Source organism: Gadus macrocephalus, chromosome 7 (assembly GCF_031168955.1).
Source record: "Gadus macrocephalus chromosome 7, ASM3116895v1".
In the NCBI taxonomy this organism is placed as follows: Eukaryota; Metazoa; Chordata; class Actinopteri; order Gadiformes; family Gadidae; genus Gadus; species Gadus macrocephalus.
In genome coordinates this window covers 7,314,116-7,330,317 of record NC_082388.1, presented here as the reverse complement: position 1 = coordinate 7,330,317, position 16,202 = coordinate 7,314,116, and the positions used below count along the sequence as shown (strand labels likewise).

At 43.9% G+C, this 16,202-nt stretch overlaps 1 protein-coding gene across 2 annotated transcripts in view; it reads left to right on the top strand.

The window, feature by feature from the left end:
• gk (glycerol kinase) overlaps positions 1-16,202 on the top strand; it is a 33,084-nt gene that overhangs the window by 12,019 nt on the left and 4,863 nt on the right. For both annotated transcript variants that reach the window (XM_060055492.1, XM_060055493.1), the window contains 8 exons: positions 3,593-3,628; positions 4,802-4,869; positions 5,357-5,399; positions 5,756-5,836; positions 8,059-8,137; positions 8,724-8,820; positions 9,850-9,934; positions 15,124-15,244. In XM_060055492.1, the coding sequence (XP_059911475.1) occupies positions 3,593-3,628; positions 4,802-4,869; positions 5,357-5,399; positions 5,756-5,836; positions 8,059-8,137; positions 8,724-8,820; positions 9,850-9,934; positions 15,124-15,244 (610 nt within the window). The remainder of the gene's footprint in view (positions 1-3,592; positions 3,629-4,801; positions 4,870-5,356; positions 5,400-5,755; positions 5,837-8,058; positions 8,138-8,723; positions 8,821-9,849; positions 9,935-15,123; positions 15,245-16,202) is intronic.

The following is a 16,202-nucleotide window of genomic DNA, read 5'->3' as shown; positions in this document are numbered from 1 at the left end:
GCTGACTAGGGCTAAGGGATGGAGCCACCGCAAGAATATAAATGTGTGTCATAAATATTAGGCCTGTTAAGTCCTTTGAGACTGCAATGGTGATTAAGGGCTATACAAATAAAATTGAATATGTATATTAGTGGTGGGCCGTTAACGCAAAACTTTTATCGGGCGATAAAAAATATATCGCCGTTAATCTATTTTCAAAGTTGGGTTGGGAGCTGGGCATAGGCGTCACTTACACTGGACGCGCCCCCACCAGTTTTCGTCAAGAATCATTTTGTACCCACCGCTTGTAAAAAAACAGAACTCGAGTGGAATTATTGTAACGTGAGGGTTCGATATGTGGTGGTGGATCACTCTTTATGAGAATAAACAGCAGGCAGACGGTCGGATGACTTTCTCATAAAAAAAAAAAAAAAAGTAAAGTAAAGCGGTACTTTACTTTACTTTTCAACTCGCAACCACAACACTTCCTTGTTCGGACCCATCACGTGACTGAACTAACCAATCAGAAGCTAGAATTTAGACTGAGGTAAACGTGAGGGAATCAGAGAGGCAGATTCGACAGAATATCCTGACTGTGTTAATGTGAACATGTAAGTAATAATTGTGTAACATAAATATGTAAATGATTAACTGACTTAACATTTGAAATACATTTCTACAAATTAACTCCAATATAAATTATATTAATTTATTCTACAACTTTCAAATATTTAACTTCTAAACCTTACATTATTATGGATTATTACACGGCTCTTCTCAATACTGTAGACTGCTCCATTCACTTGCATGGGCCTTCCCAACGTTCAGCTGTCAATTATCTTTGTTTATGCTCCGTTCACTTGCATGGGCACTTCACAACTTCCGGCTGTGAATTATATTTGATAATTCACCATTGCCAAGTATAATTGACCGCTGTCAAGGTAAACGAACAGATTTTTTGCCGTTTGCCATTTTAATCTAGATCAATTTTGGAATTAATCTAGATTAAAAAAAAATATCTATGCCCACCACTAATATATACAGTTCCTTCTCAAAAAATTAGCATATTGTGATAAAGTTCATTCTTTTCCATAATGTAATGATAAAAATTAAACTTTCATATATTTTAGATTCATTGCACACCAACTGAAATATTTCAGGTCTTTTATTGTTTTAATACTGATGATTTTGGCATACAGCTCATGAAAACCCAAAATTCCTATCTCAAAAAATTAGCATATCATGAAAAGGTTCTCTAAACAAGCTATTAACCTAATCATCTGAATCAACGAATTAACTCTAAACACCTGCAAAAGATTCCTGAGGCTTTTAAAAACTCCCAGCCTGGTTCATTACTCAAAACCGCAATCATGGGTAAGACTGCCGACCTGACTGCTGTCCAGAAGGCCATCATTGACACCCTCAAGCAAGAGGGTAAGACACAGAAAGAAATTTCTGAACGAATAGGCTGTTCCCAGAGTGCCGTATCAAGGCACCTCAGTGGGAAGTCTGTGGGAAGGAAAAAGTGTGGCAGAAAACGCTGCACGACGAGAAGAGGTGACCGGACCCTGAGGAAGATTGTGGAGAAGGGCCGATTCCAGACCTTGGGGGACCTGCGGAAGCAGTGGACTGAGTCTGGAGTAGAAACATCCAGAGCCACCGTGCACAGGCGTGTGCAGGAAATGGGCTACAGGTGCCGCATTCCCCAGGTCAAGCCACTTTTGAACCAGAAACAGCGGCAGAAGCGCCTGACCTGGGCTACAGAGAAGCAGCACTGGACTGTTGCTCAGTGGTCCAAAGTACTTTTTTCGGATGAAAGCAAATTTTGCATGTCATTCGGAAATCAAGGTGCCAGAGTCTGGAGGAAGACTGGGGAGAAGGAAATGCCAAAATGCCTGAAGTCCAGTGTCAAGTACCCACAGTCAGTGATGGTCTGGGGTGCCATGTCAGCTGCTGGTGTTGGTCCACTGTGTTTTATCAAGGGCAGGGTCATTGCAGCTAGCTACCAGGAGATTTTGGAGCACTTCATGCTTCCATCTGCTGAAAAGCTTTATGGAGATGAAGATTTCATTTTTCAGCACGACCTGGCACCTGCTCACAGTGCCCAAACCACTGGTAAATGGTTTACTGACCATGGTATTACTGTGCTCAATTGGCCTGCCAACTCTCCTGACCTGAACCCCAATGAGAATCTGTGGGATATTGTGAAGAGAAAGTTGAGAGACGCAAGACCCAACACTCTGGATGAGTTTAAGGCCGCTATCGAAGCATCCTGGGCCTCCATAAGACCTCAGCAGTGCCACAGGCTGATTGCCTCCATGCCACGCCGCATTGAAGCAGTCATTTCTGCAAAAGGATTCCCGACCAAGTATTGAGTGCATAACTGAACATAATTACTTGAAGGTTGACTTTTTTTGTATTAAAAACACTTTTCTTTTATTGGTCGGATGAAATATGCCAATTTTTAGAGATAGGAATTTTGGGTTTTCATGAGCTGTATGCCAAAATCATCAGTATTAAAACAATAAAAGACCTGAAATATTTCAGTTGGTGTGCAATGAATCTAAAATATATGGAAGTTTAATTTTTATCATTACATTATGGAAAAGAATGAACTTTATCACAATATGCTAATTTTTTGAGAAGGACCTGTATATATATATATTGTGGCAGGCCGTTCTCCCAATGAGCCGGGTTCCACGTATGAATCACGCTTGGCAGTGAGGGTTAAGCCATTAAAGGCATTTATTGCAGACAACTTAAATCATACAATGAAGACGCGGTCTCTAGGGTCTCCGTGAGCCTCTAGCCGCTCGTGGACCAGAGCGCTTCCTATGTCCTTGTTCCTGGTCTCCCCCAAATGTCAGTCCTCGTGCTCCTTTTATAATGGCTCCTCGGCTTTCGGCCAGGTGTCCCCCAATCAAGCTGATTGGGGTTCGGTCTGTGCTCTCCGTCGCCGGCTGGTGGGTGACGGTGGTATCGGCCATCCAGGACCAACCCTCGGGCTGGTCCGGGCCGAGGTTTACGGGGCGGGATGCCACAATCTATATATATATATATCCTAAACATTAAACCTAAAGTAGATGAAGCCATTTTGTTGACTTGTAAATAAGAAACTCTGCGAAACCCCCATTTTGATTTAGGTTTTAGAATGAAGGGTTTTTGGATGAGGAATGGGGATCACTTATTAATGTGGAAGACCACCGGATTTAAAAAAATATGAATAGCAGTAATATATCATAGAAGGATATATGTGTCTACCACGCAACTACCAGATATATGTATATATAGATATTTTTTATAAATACCTCCCCCGCTGTTTTTCGTAGTGAATTTTCGTTTGAAATAAAAAGAAGAAAGAAAAAAATATTGCAATGTTATTTTTTTTATCGTTTCGGAATATTGTGGGATAATTTATGACTTTTATATTGGCTGAATAGGATTCCTTTTTCATATATGAATAGATCTGTGTGCATCTGTCTGTTTGTCCTTCTATGTTCTCAACTTATATCGGACCCTTTCCAAACAAATAAAACCGTTTTGGTTTATTTGCACTAATGAAACTAATGAAATCTAAAATCCAAAACGTAAAATTCGATTTTTTCTTTTTTAGAAATCGGGAGCCCTCAACGGCATTCCCATTTCAGGGGTAAGTTCATCTCTATTCATGTCCTTTTGTATTTTACTATTTACGTCCCGCGACCATCATTTGCGTCCAGCGCAAGGCCCTGACGTGCACCTCCCCAAAATTGTCACCTTTACGACGAGGCGACGCTGCAGCAAGGGCTGTGATTGGTCCGCTCACTTAAACCCGAGTCAGAACCAAATCAGGTTCACGACTGCGTCAAAGCGTCTGCATGGTCCTTTTGTTGCATCAACATGGAACCATAATCAGTCCTTTATGGCGCATTTCCACTGCAGGGTGCGGAACGGATCGGATCGCAAAGGTGCGGGTCGGATCGCGTTTCCACCGCCAAAAGTGGGCGTGACCCGGACTTTGCCGTACCCGTTCCGACCCCATTCTAGGGACTCCTCCGTTGCGGTACCCAAAACGAGACCAGACGCCTGAAAGGGTACCCTGGAATTCTAGCTACACCCCCCCTCCGTTGATTGGTCGACAGAATCGTCACTTCCGGGTGACGCGGGGATAAAAACAAACAAACAGTAGCCTCGAGGTATTATTCTTTACAATTAACATGTCGCGTAAAAAGCTTGCTTGGGCGAACAAGGAGGTGGAGACGTTCGTCTGCATTCTTGGGGAGGAAGACGTTGTTTACGATGTTTACGTAGCTGCCGCGGCGATCGACATCCGGCCTACCACCAAGTGTACTGTCGGCAGTGGAAACGCGACCTCGGAACTGAGCTGGGCTATACCGCCCCCTCCCTACCGCACCTTTGCGATCCGATCCGTTCCGCACCCTGCAGTGGAAACGCGGCATTAGTCGCTACCCACTTTTATACAATTCAAACCAAGGAAATGTGTATCTCAAAAATGGCCTCGTACACACACAATTCTCGTCATGACCTTTTTTAAACATAAATAAACAAATATTTTCATCCCTGTTTTCAAAGCGCATTACTCAAGTAATTAAAAAAATGAAGAAGTTTAAGTCAAGTATTTTATATTACATGTTTTTGGACCACACACTCTTGGGTTGTGACCCACTTTTGGGGTGTGTGTGTGTGTGTGTGTGTGTGTGTGTGTGTGTGTGTGTGTGTGTGTGTGTGTGTGTGTGTGTGTGTGTGTGTGTGTGTGTGTGTGTGTGTGTGTGTGTGTGTGTGTGTGTGTGTGCGGAGAAACACTGATCGATTTTAATTTTAGTGTCTTGGAGATCAATCGGCAGCACTGGTCGGACAGATGTGCTTCCAAGAAGGACAGGCCAAAAACACGTAAGAGTTGTCATGTGCTAGCGGTTCGGGCTGTGCAATAAATCAAATTTTAATCGTGATTTCGATTTTTGGGTCAAATGATCTCCAAACTTCTTTTTTACTGGATACAAATTTGTATCCAGACATTTCAAAGTTGTCAGTTAGAAAGTGTTATTTGGAGAGAAATGCTGAATAAATGCAGCATGTTTTCAAACTCAAAAATAATCCTTAAAATAATCGTGATTTCAATATGGACAAAAATAATCGTGACTATAATTTTTTCCATAATCTAGCAGCATTAGTTGCTAATGAGGATATTATAGGTGATCAAAGTTCGAAGTGAATGCACTTATTACTATTTACAGAGCTTTCTGTGATCCTTTCAAAGATTTTTCTGACCTTCTTATTGTGTTCATTTAATATTCTTGGTATAATTTGCATTTTAGTTTGCATTTCAAATATTGTATCCTTTTAGAAATATGAAAGCTAATTTCCTCTCTCTCTTCAGTTATGGGACGGGCTGCTTCCTGCTTCGCAACACTGGCGCTAAGGTAACGTTTTACACGATCAATACCTTATTTAATTATATCCCGAAAGCTAGCCTCTTAGGCTCACTTACAGTTTGACTGTTGATTACGGTGCAATGTCCTTGAAATGAACAAAAAATACAATTAAAGTAAACATTTGCAAATTAAATGTAAGTGTTGAATAATCAGAGGTACAAAAAGTAGTACAAAAAGTACAAAAAGCCATAGTTTTTGCTCAACCAAGTAATTAAGCATTTCGACATTTTGATCAAATGTTGCCTCAAAAGATGCAAGCTAATGCAGCTAGCTCTTATTCTGTCGACCTTGAGGCTCTGCCTCCGTTTGCCTGTGATGAACTCTACTCTGATATGACCTTTCAGCCGGTGATGTCGGACCACGGCCTTCTGACTACGGTGGCCTACAAGCTCGGCAGGGACAAACCAGCCTGCTACGCACTTGAGGTGTGTGTGTGTGTGTGTGTGTGTGTGTGTGCGTGTGCGTGTGCGTGTGTGTGTGTGTCATGTTATGTCTGTTTAAGTAGTTAATGTATGTTAACTATTAAGTTGGCCAAGGGGATAACACAATTTGTGGAATGAGGAATTACCGCATCAGTGCATTTCAGCAGCTTTGTGTGTGTGTGGCGTTGTTAAGGTATTTCTATCTTGGCTCCATCCCCTACCCCTTCTGCTGTAGTGGCTAATGACTCCCGGCCATGTAGCAAGTATTTTTGGGTCTATAATGAGGCTTTCCTGTAAATGTGTGTGCGTGTCATGTTACGTTTAAAGGGAAACTTCACCCATTTGCATTAAGCTTTGTATCATTAGAAACCCAGTTATATTTTTGAATGGTCTTGCATCATTCCATTATTTTCCCCTCAGACGGGAGAAATCCGTATGTACCTCTAAAACCTCCTGCCTTAAATGATGCAAAACGAAGATTTTGTGTCATTTAAAGCAGGAAGTGTAAAAGGGGAGGAGCTCTAAAAAAACTACAAGCACTCCTCATTTTACTACCACAACTACTCCTCGGTTTTCTACAGACCTATTACAGATCAGTGCCAGTGGGAGGGACTTGGGGGTGTATGCTATAAACAGTATAGAGAGAATTTGCACTACGGTATGGATTTTGACATTACCGTCTGACCGGTAGATCAAACGAGCACTAAAGAAGCAGCGATGTTTTACCAGAGACGCAGTCGTTTATTCATAATGTCATCCGGCGCACACAGCTTTTGGCCGTGTTCTATAAGATATTCTAGAACACTCTGGCTGGAGACCTGGAGCTCTATATCTAAATGATATAAGAAAATATATAGACAACTATAATAATATTATATATTATATCACGGCCAAAAGCTGTGTGCGCCTCGAGACGATATTATGAATCTCAAACGACTGCGTCGGGTTCTCAATCACAAGACAATCGCGGGCAACAATCCCTTTCTCCTCCATGTCGTGGTTAAGTCTACTTCAGATTGATGTGGAAGTGGAAGAGCCATAGACGTCAGAGAAACGGCTGCGTCGGGTTCTCCGACGTCTCTAGTCCTTCCACATCCTTCTGGAGTTGCAGTTCAATCTGGACTAGAGAGTCAAAGCCAACGTTTCTTCCCCCAATTCCTTCTCCACCATGGCCGAGAATCAATACACGGGTCTTATTTTGCTAACCCGCACCCGCGAATTACATTCCGAACCCGACCAGTCCCGCTATAAATTTATACCGACGCCCAAATGTGTCTTAAGGAAAATTAGACACATTAGATTGAACGTTGTGGAATTACAGTATCTGGTGTTTGGCGTGATGCTTTAGATTGCTGAGCAAAAAAAGCACATCATCCACTGTGGACGATTTTAGTTGACTCCTCTGCACCTTTAATAACCTCTCTAGCCCCGGAGAAGTCTCGCGCTGTTCAGGCGTCCGACCCGACCCGCACCCGTCTCCGACACAGTACCTATTATTTTTTCCCCGTTTCATCCAAATTGTGCGGTTCACCCGTCGGGTACCCGAACTCGTGCAGGACTCTGGCCGATATAACCCCCACTACGAGTCTTTACTTGTTGTGGAAGTACCAGAGGCGTCCGAGAACCCGACGCAGTCTTTAATTCACAATATCGTCCGGAGGCGGACACAGCTTTTGGCCTTGATATTATACATTATATTATATAGATACCTATATATTATGTTTTATTATTTAGATATAGAGCTTCCAGGAGTCCGCAAACGGCAACATGCTGCTGTTCACACTGGACTGCAGGGAGTGAACGCTGATTGGCTGTTATGTTAAGTTGTCAGGGAGTGAACGCTGATTGGCTGTTATGTTAAGTTGTCAGGGAGCGAACGCTGATTGGTTGTTATGTTACATTCTCAGGGAGCGAACGCTGATTGGCTGCTATGGCCCACTTTCAATACAGATTCATGTCTCCACTGGTGAAATTCTCCTTTAAGTTGCCCAAGTTGATAAAACCATTTGTGGAATGAGTATTTACCGCATCATTGCATTTCAGAAACTCTGTGTGTTTGATACATTGTTACGGTGTTTCTATCTTAGCTCCACCCCCTACTACACTCATGTGCCATGTCACATGACTCCCGGGCATGTAGCATGTACTTTAGTGTCTAATGCGGCTTTTCCGTAATAGTATGGAAGTGTGTCTTTTGTGAGTGTAACGCCAGCGTCTTCCCCCAGGGCTCTGTGGCCATCGCCGGGGCCGTGGTACGCTGGCTCCAGGACAACCTGGGCATCATCCAGACCTCGGAGGAGCTGGGTACGTGGCCAGAGGAGTTCCATCTGTAGGCTCTGGTTAAGGCCCAAACCCATAACCCTACCCCTAACCCTTAACCCTACCCCTACGAACTGGCACGACAACCTTTCAATACCCAGTTACCGTACGTCATTAGTAGTCGTTGACAGGGTTTTAATCTTTACATTTTTATGTATTTTTTGACACAAAATCTGTCTCTGGAATATCATAGGGGTATGGTTGTAGGGGTAGGGTGAAGGGTGTGGGTTAAGGGGTGTTAAGCTCAGTTTCAATTCTAAGACATGGTTGACGTTATGAACCGAGGAAAATGGAGGACATCTAATAAAAATCGACGGTGTGTGTTGTGTCTTTTGGTGTTTTTTTTTTGGCGTTAATTCAATTAATTTATTAATAATATATATAAATTAATATATTTGTATGCTGGAAAATCTGTTCGGCATTTAAAGGTGTTGCATGTCATATGTAGTTATATGTTATATGAAAACCTCAACCAATCGGAATAACAAATCGTATCGTGGCTTGAATTCCACTTTTGGAATTCTATTATTGTCTAGTATTGATAACGTGGTTTCTACCCCGCTAAATGCAGAAAAGATGGCCGCCTCCGTCGGTACCTCCTACGGTTGTTATTTTGTCCCAGCGTTCTCCGGACTCTACGCCCCCTACTGGGAGCCAAGTGCAAGAGGGTAAGGGGCCGTGGTAAAATGTCTTGTTTTGTATAAATAACAGCCGTCTCACAGTGGACACAAGGGGTCAAAGTGGTAAGCATTAGTACAAAATTTTTTTACTTTATTTTACTTATTTAATTTTTATTGTGTGACAATGTTTTTATGTGAAGCACTTTGAGTCTGGCTTGTGTATGCTTTATAAATAAAGATGCCATGCCTAAAGCGTACAAATTATGTTTCAATGTACAAATAAACTAACGAAGGATAACGATCAGTTATTGAAATACTTGAACCGAGCCCTATCTTTTTTGTGAATTTTGCTCATTCGAAAGCTAAGCCGTTAAATCATTGCCATAGGGCTTTAGATTTTTGGTTAAAGGTCAAAGGTGAGTGTGATTAGAGGTTACTAGCCATTTTTAAAGACTGCTTCTCGTGACATCCAAAGTGGGCGTGTCCACCTAGATGTACGACGGTTTGCTGTAGTCCACTGGTTAGGCTGGTAGACTGATCTATCCAGCGTACACCCACTTGTGATGTCGGTAGAGGATTTTCCAAAAATGCTTGTAATGGCTAATCACACTCACACCTGGTGGCATAATGTGGGACCTTATAAAGCAGAAGAAGAAAGTGTTCTGTATTTGTCAGGTAAAAAAACTTAAGCCACCAGTTTGACACCTCAGTAGCAGTCCTCCCTAGCCTGGCTATTGCCAGACCAAGCTCAATCATAGATTGAGCTTGGTCTGGGGAGGCTGCTGTCATTTTCTTCATCACAAGAGGCGTGATCGACGGGCCTAGTTCAACTGACTCTGTACGCAATAGGCTGCTTGCCGTCGCTTCCCTGTCGTCATTGTGTTAAACCAGCCAATAGCGCCCCAAGGGGAGAAGCCAGCTTGGTGATTGGCTCCTTCAAAAGCGTATCAGAAGCAGAAAGATTTACATTGCTCTTCTCCAGACCCTTCTGCAAAGCGAATTCAAATCGCCGGTAGGATGGGCTTGGGGTCTAAATCCTCACATGACTCTTCTCTGTCCCTCTCCCTCTCTGGTCAGGATCATTTGCGGGCTGACGCAGTTCACCAACCGCAAACACGTGGCGTTCGCAGCCTTGGAGGCGGTGTGCTTTCAGACGCGAGAGGTAAGATGTGTTTGCATGCGGAAAAAATCTCAAATAATTAGCAACATCTCCTGTGAACAGTGGTGAGGAAATGCTATACCATAGTATGTAGTTCAAGTTCAAGTTACTTTATTATGTACCCAAAGGTAGATTTTGTTTGCAGTATAGAGTCCTCATGCACACAAATAGGGAAAAGGAGGCACATATCAAAAATTATTATGTAGTTTTACTATTGGTTTAGTTCACCTCATCTTTAATCGGGACCTGTTAGAACTTTAGTAATTTTTGATATGTGCCTCCATGTATTTTTCCTATTTGTGGGTATAAGGACCCTATGCTGCAAACAAAATCTACCTTTGGGTACAAAATATAGTAATTTGAACTTGAACTACAGACCATGGTTTAGCATTTTCTCACCACAAATGTTGCTAATTGTTACTACATTTTCTGGGTTCTGGGTTACCATGGCGGCGCGTCTGATGCAGCGACCACTCACTCTCCCGATGATGCAGTGTTTTGTTTGTTTAAAGGGGAACTATGCAGCTTTTTTGGCTTAATTGACCTTAATATAACGGGTTAAGAGTCATTGTGATGGTTCTATTACACTTTTTGGTTTTACGAGACATGAACCTCCATTATAGCTTTATCCATGTTATACCTTTGGTGTTCCCCGCGTGTAAACATGTTTGTGAAAAGATGCTTTGTATTTTTTCTTCGTTACAAGCGTTTGCAAACAGCATTGTTATGAGTTATCGTTACGAGGCTTGATGACCCACGACGGCTCGGCCTGATTGCCCCGGTACAGCCACCACCGTCATCCGAACTTGCAATAATATTTATTTACAATGTTTATTTGCAAACATTTGCACGTAAACATGTGTCCCTAATCTTCCACACGCAGCATCTGGCTATGACAACCTTCCTGCGGGGACTGGCGACAGCATACCCTCTCGATGTCTGAATCCAACTCAACTTCCGTACACAAGTGACGTACTTGAGCAGATACATAAATATAATATTGCTGCGCAAATTGTTAATGCTATCGTTATGTATTATGTTGGCCAACACTCTTACACTGATCGTTCTGTTAAACCAAAAAAATTCTAATTTAGGATATAAAATCTCCCGTCAACTATAAAAAAGGATGGGTTTATGTTTATTGTAACACCAATACACCATTTCAAAATGTATAACCTTGTCTACTCTTTATGAACATCCACCTCGGACATGGCTCCACGCATTCGCCGGCTTCTTTGAAAACAAATGCCCATGGCTAGCGTAGAAGTGCATGGGGAAGGGTCATCTACGAGTTGTTACGACAGTGTTGTAAAATATCTACTACGAAGTTGTAGGGGGAACTGTGTGGAGAAAAGTGCGAGCGCAAACCGAGAAAACACTGAATAAATGGCCGATCCTGCATGACATCTGCAAGAGCAAGCTTTGCAACGTCTTGGACATTGCAACAGAGATACTTAAGGAGCTCGGATTACTTTGCCGTCCTGCGATCTCATCGGACTCAACTGCCACTCCTCCCCCAAAAAGGAGGCGTCGGAAGCAGTGTGCGAGGAAGCAGAAGAGGGGCAAGCATGGATGTATTCGGGCTATGCTAGCGGCTGGTCCGAATCACCGAGCCATACCATCCATCCTCCTGGCTAACGTCAATCACTGGACAATAAAATGGACCATATACGACTGCTGAGGTCAGCGAATCGTAAAGTGAGTAACTGCTGTGTGCTTGTTTTCACCAAAACACGGACTGGAGGTGGCGGGGTCTGTGTTAACATCTGGGATGTGTGGTGCCGTGACGCTGCGGTAGTATGATCATAAGGTGCCGTCCTTTCTACCTACCGAGGGAGTTTACTGCGATTTTGCCATCGCAGTGTACATCCCTCCAACCTCCACCAGCAGCGACAGGAATGCGGCACTTTGTGAACAGTATCAGACCATCAGTGAACAACAGACGGCACACCCAGATGGATTCATCCTCGCTGGAGATTTGAATCATGCTGATCTTAATACTGTCCTTCTAAAACTCTACCAGCATGTTAATTTCACAACAAGAGGAGATAACATTTTGGATATGGTCTAGACTACACACAAAGGAGCATACAAGGCCTCCTCCTTGCCCCACATCGGACTCTCTGATCACATCACTGTTATGCTCATGCCAGCCTACAGACAGAGAGTGAAAGTCTCCAAACCGGTTCGGAAGCAGGTACGTGTGGTGCCTGCCTCCTCTACTCTTCAGGACTGTTTTGGAACAACAGACTGGGAAATGTTTAAACAGGCAGCCACGTAAAACAACCAAACAGACATTGAGGAGTACACAGACACTGTTACTTCTTACATCAGGAAGTGCATCGATGATGTGACTCGCACAAAGACCATCGTCATTCGGGCTAACCGGAAGCCATGGCTGACGGGGATGTCCACCGGCTGCTGAGTACCAGAGACAACGCCTTCAAATCCGGGTATGAAACTGGCCTGAGAACAGAGAGAGCCAACCTGGCATCAGGAAAGCAAAACAGGAAAATACAAAAAAGATAACCTGCCACTTCAAAGACGGCAGAGACGCGCAGAGCCTGTGGCAGGGCTTTCAGACCATCACGGACTACGAGCCCGCGCTACAGGCGACAACATCTCTCAACTCAACAACCTCAACAGCTTCTTTGCACGGTTTGAAGCCACAAACAATACAAACCCAGAGAAAACTTCACCCACCCCCCACGATCATGCTCTGTTCCTGTCTGCTGCCAGTTTGAAGGACACCCTCCACTATCAACTCCCACAAGGCAACGGGCCCAGACAACATTCCAGGCCGTGTGTTGAACGACTGCGCAGAGGAGCTTAAGGATGTCTTCAACACAGCTTGAGACAAGCTGCTGTTCCATCACATTTCAAGGCCACCATCATCATACCTGTGCCAAAGAAACCTGCTCCATCTTGATTCAATGACTATCGCCCTGTGGCATTGACCCCCATCATCATGAAGTGTTTCGAACGGCTAGTCATGTCACACATCAAGTCCATCCTCCCCCCCCCCACCCTGGACCCCTTTCAGTTTGCATACCGAGCCAAACGGTCCACAGAGGATGCAATCTGCTCTGCTCTCCATCCAGCCCTCACCCACCTGGACTCAACAGACTTGGATGTGAGAATGCTGTTCATAGACTTCAGTTCAGCATTCAACACCATTATCCCACAACAATCATCTGTAAACTGGACCAGCTGGGGCTCCACACCTCCCTTTGCAACTGGCTGCTCGACTTTCTCAGTGAGAGGCCACAAGCAGTACGAGTCGTCAACAACACCTCCATCAGCATCACACTCAGCAAAGGGGCCAAGGCTGTGTGCTCGGTCCCCTGCTCTTCACCCTGCTGACTCACGACTGCACACCCACCTACAGTGCAAATCATACGGTGAAGTACGCGGACGTTACAACTCTGGTGGGTCTCATCACCAGGTACGACGAGACCCACTACAGGGAGGAAGTCAACCTTCTGACAATGTGGTGCAGAGACGACAACCTCCTGCTTAATGTCAGCAAAACCGAGGAGATTGTTGTTGACTTCCGGAGAGGCCACGCCGAACAGCCACCACTGATCATCGACGGTGCTGCTGTGGAGAGAGGAAGCAGCACAGTGAGGACCTCGCCTGGGCCCCCAACACTGCATCACAGGTGAAGAAAGCACAGCGGCGCCTCTACTTCCTTCGCAAACTGAAGCATGCGAAAGCTCCTCCCCCTGTCACTTTCTACCGGGGCACCATTGAAAGCATCCTGTCCAGCTGCATAACTGTGTGGGGGCGGGAGCTGCACTGAATGCAGCAGGAAGGCACTGCAACGCATGGTGAACCCAGCTGGAAGGATCATCGGTGCACAACTCCCTTCCTTGAAAGACGCATACATCACCCGCCACACCCGAAAAGCAACCATGATTGTGAGCGACGCCAACCACATGCTGGCGTCTGTTCAGCCTCCTGCCCTCTGGGAGAAGGTATCGGAGCCTCCGCGCCCGCTCCACCAGACTCACAAACAGCTTCATCCACCAGGCTGTCAAGGAAGCGAAATTCTCTCCCCTCAGCGACATCCACCAGCTGTCAGAAAGCTGAATTCCCCCCCCCCCCCAAAACAGACTGACATTTTTTTCACTACCACAACTCTAATTAACTTGTATTGAAACGTGTGCTGCTTCTCTTAGATTTTATTATCTTTCTGTCTATCTTTCTAGTATTATCCTTATCTCTTGTGCACTTCAATGCTTACTTTTAGTGTTGTCTTGTCTGTTTACTTTTAGTGTTGTCTGATCTCACCGTGGGATAGTGAGCAACGTCATCTCGATTGCTTTGTATGTCTACATGTGAAGTAATTGACATTAAGGCTGACTTTGATTAGCGGCAAGAGACTCAGGACTCACTTGTTCAGAGTTCACCTGAACTCTGCATAGCAGTTTATATAATGACTGCTTCCAGTGTTGTGTTGGTCATACTATAGAATGATTCAATGCATGTTTAGTGAATAACCCAGAACATAAGGAACTTTAAAAAAGAAAAATCGCATACTAAATCGCATGATTGGTCGAAATAATCGCAATTCGATTATTTCCCCAAATCGTTCGGCAGTAACGCAGAACACCATGTGCTGACTAGGGCTGTTCGGTTTGACGAAATCGAATTGCGATTTTGTTGATCCTATATATTCATTAATTCATTCCGTACATTTTTGATGATCATTTACGTATATCCATTCATTCAATCATTCATTCATGATGATCCGATTCGTCGCTTGCAGTCACAGGGTTTAAACGGCTCACGAACTTGGCCGTGTGCAGGGACCTGGGCTGATAGATTATGGAAAAAATGATAATCACGATTACTTTGGTCAATATTGAAATCAAGATTATTTTTCAGTATTTCCCTCCAAAAAGAAAACCTTTTTAACTGAGACCTTTGAAAAATTCCCCTTTAAAAAAATACACAAAATGTTAAACTAGAAAATAATGTACAAATATGTATCCAGCTGTTCTGTACAAAACATTTAGTGAATAAAATATATATACTTAATTAAAATTGTAAAAAATTGTTTAAACTTGGTTATATTCGTTTGGAGATTTTGACCTAAAATAAATCAGAAATCAAAATCACAAGCAAAATTCTACTAATTGCTTAGCTCTCGTCGGGACTGAGTTGTTGTTCTTGTTGTTTTCCTTCAGATCCTGGATGCCATGAACCAGGACAGCGGCATCCCACTTAGCCAGCTGCAGGTGGACGGGGGCATGACCTCCAACCGACTGCTGATGCAGCTGCAGGCCGACATCCTCTGCATCCCTGTCGGTGAGACCAGCTAGCGAGTGCTTTATTTGTAGCATCTATTAGCTCGGTTTGTAGCATCTGTTGACTTGGTTTGCATCCCCGTCGGAGAGACCAACCAGTGTTAGCTTTGTTTGTAGCATCAGTTTGCTCGGTTTGTAGCATCTGTTAGCTCGGCTTGTAGCATCCTTTAGCTCGGTTTGCATCCCTGTCAGTGAGACCAGCTAGAGTTAGCTTTGTTTGTAGCATCTGTTAGCTCGGTTTGAAGCATCTGTTAGTTTGGTTTGAATCATCTGTTGGCTTGGTTTGCATCCCCGTCGGTGAGATCAGCGAACGTTAGCTGTTGGATGTTACCAAGTGACGGCTCATTTGCATACATATGCAAATGAGCTACCGCTCCTCTATTGGACAGTGACATAAAGACTAAAGAGTCAGAGACACAGCAGAATCCATTCAAAACTTAAATGGGAACAAAGTCCTATTATCAAAATGTTGTGGTATTTCGATACTTGAGGGTTAGGGTTTTGGGGGGGGTTGTTTCCTCTGCATACCACTAATAGACGCCCCAACGTAAGATGCAGTGTCTCTGTACCTTATCTGATCGCTACTGTTATGAAGCGGTCGTCTGCGTTTTAGCTATCGAGTCATCATCGCAGAGCAGATGACCGTTAAAGTTATCGTCACCAAAACTCCCTTCTGTACTGGAGAGATTGGCAAGCGTATTGGAACGCAACAGGTCCGTCTTGTTGCTTTCCAGATGTTTTTTGGTCGACCCTTCCCTTGGAAATCCAAAACGGACAGAGGTTCAAGGCCGAGACGCGTTCGCGGTTTTGCTTTCATCACCCCTGTTTTAAAGGTTAAAGGTGAGATATTATACCACCAGGTGTGAGTGTGATTAGTCGTTAAAAGCCGAAAATCTGCCTCTTTTTGTGTTTTAGTGACATCACAAGTGGGCGTGTCCACCTAGATGTGCGCTGGATAG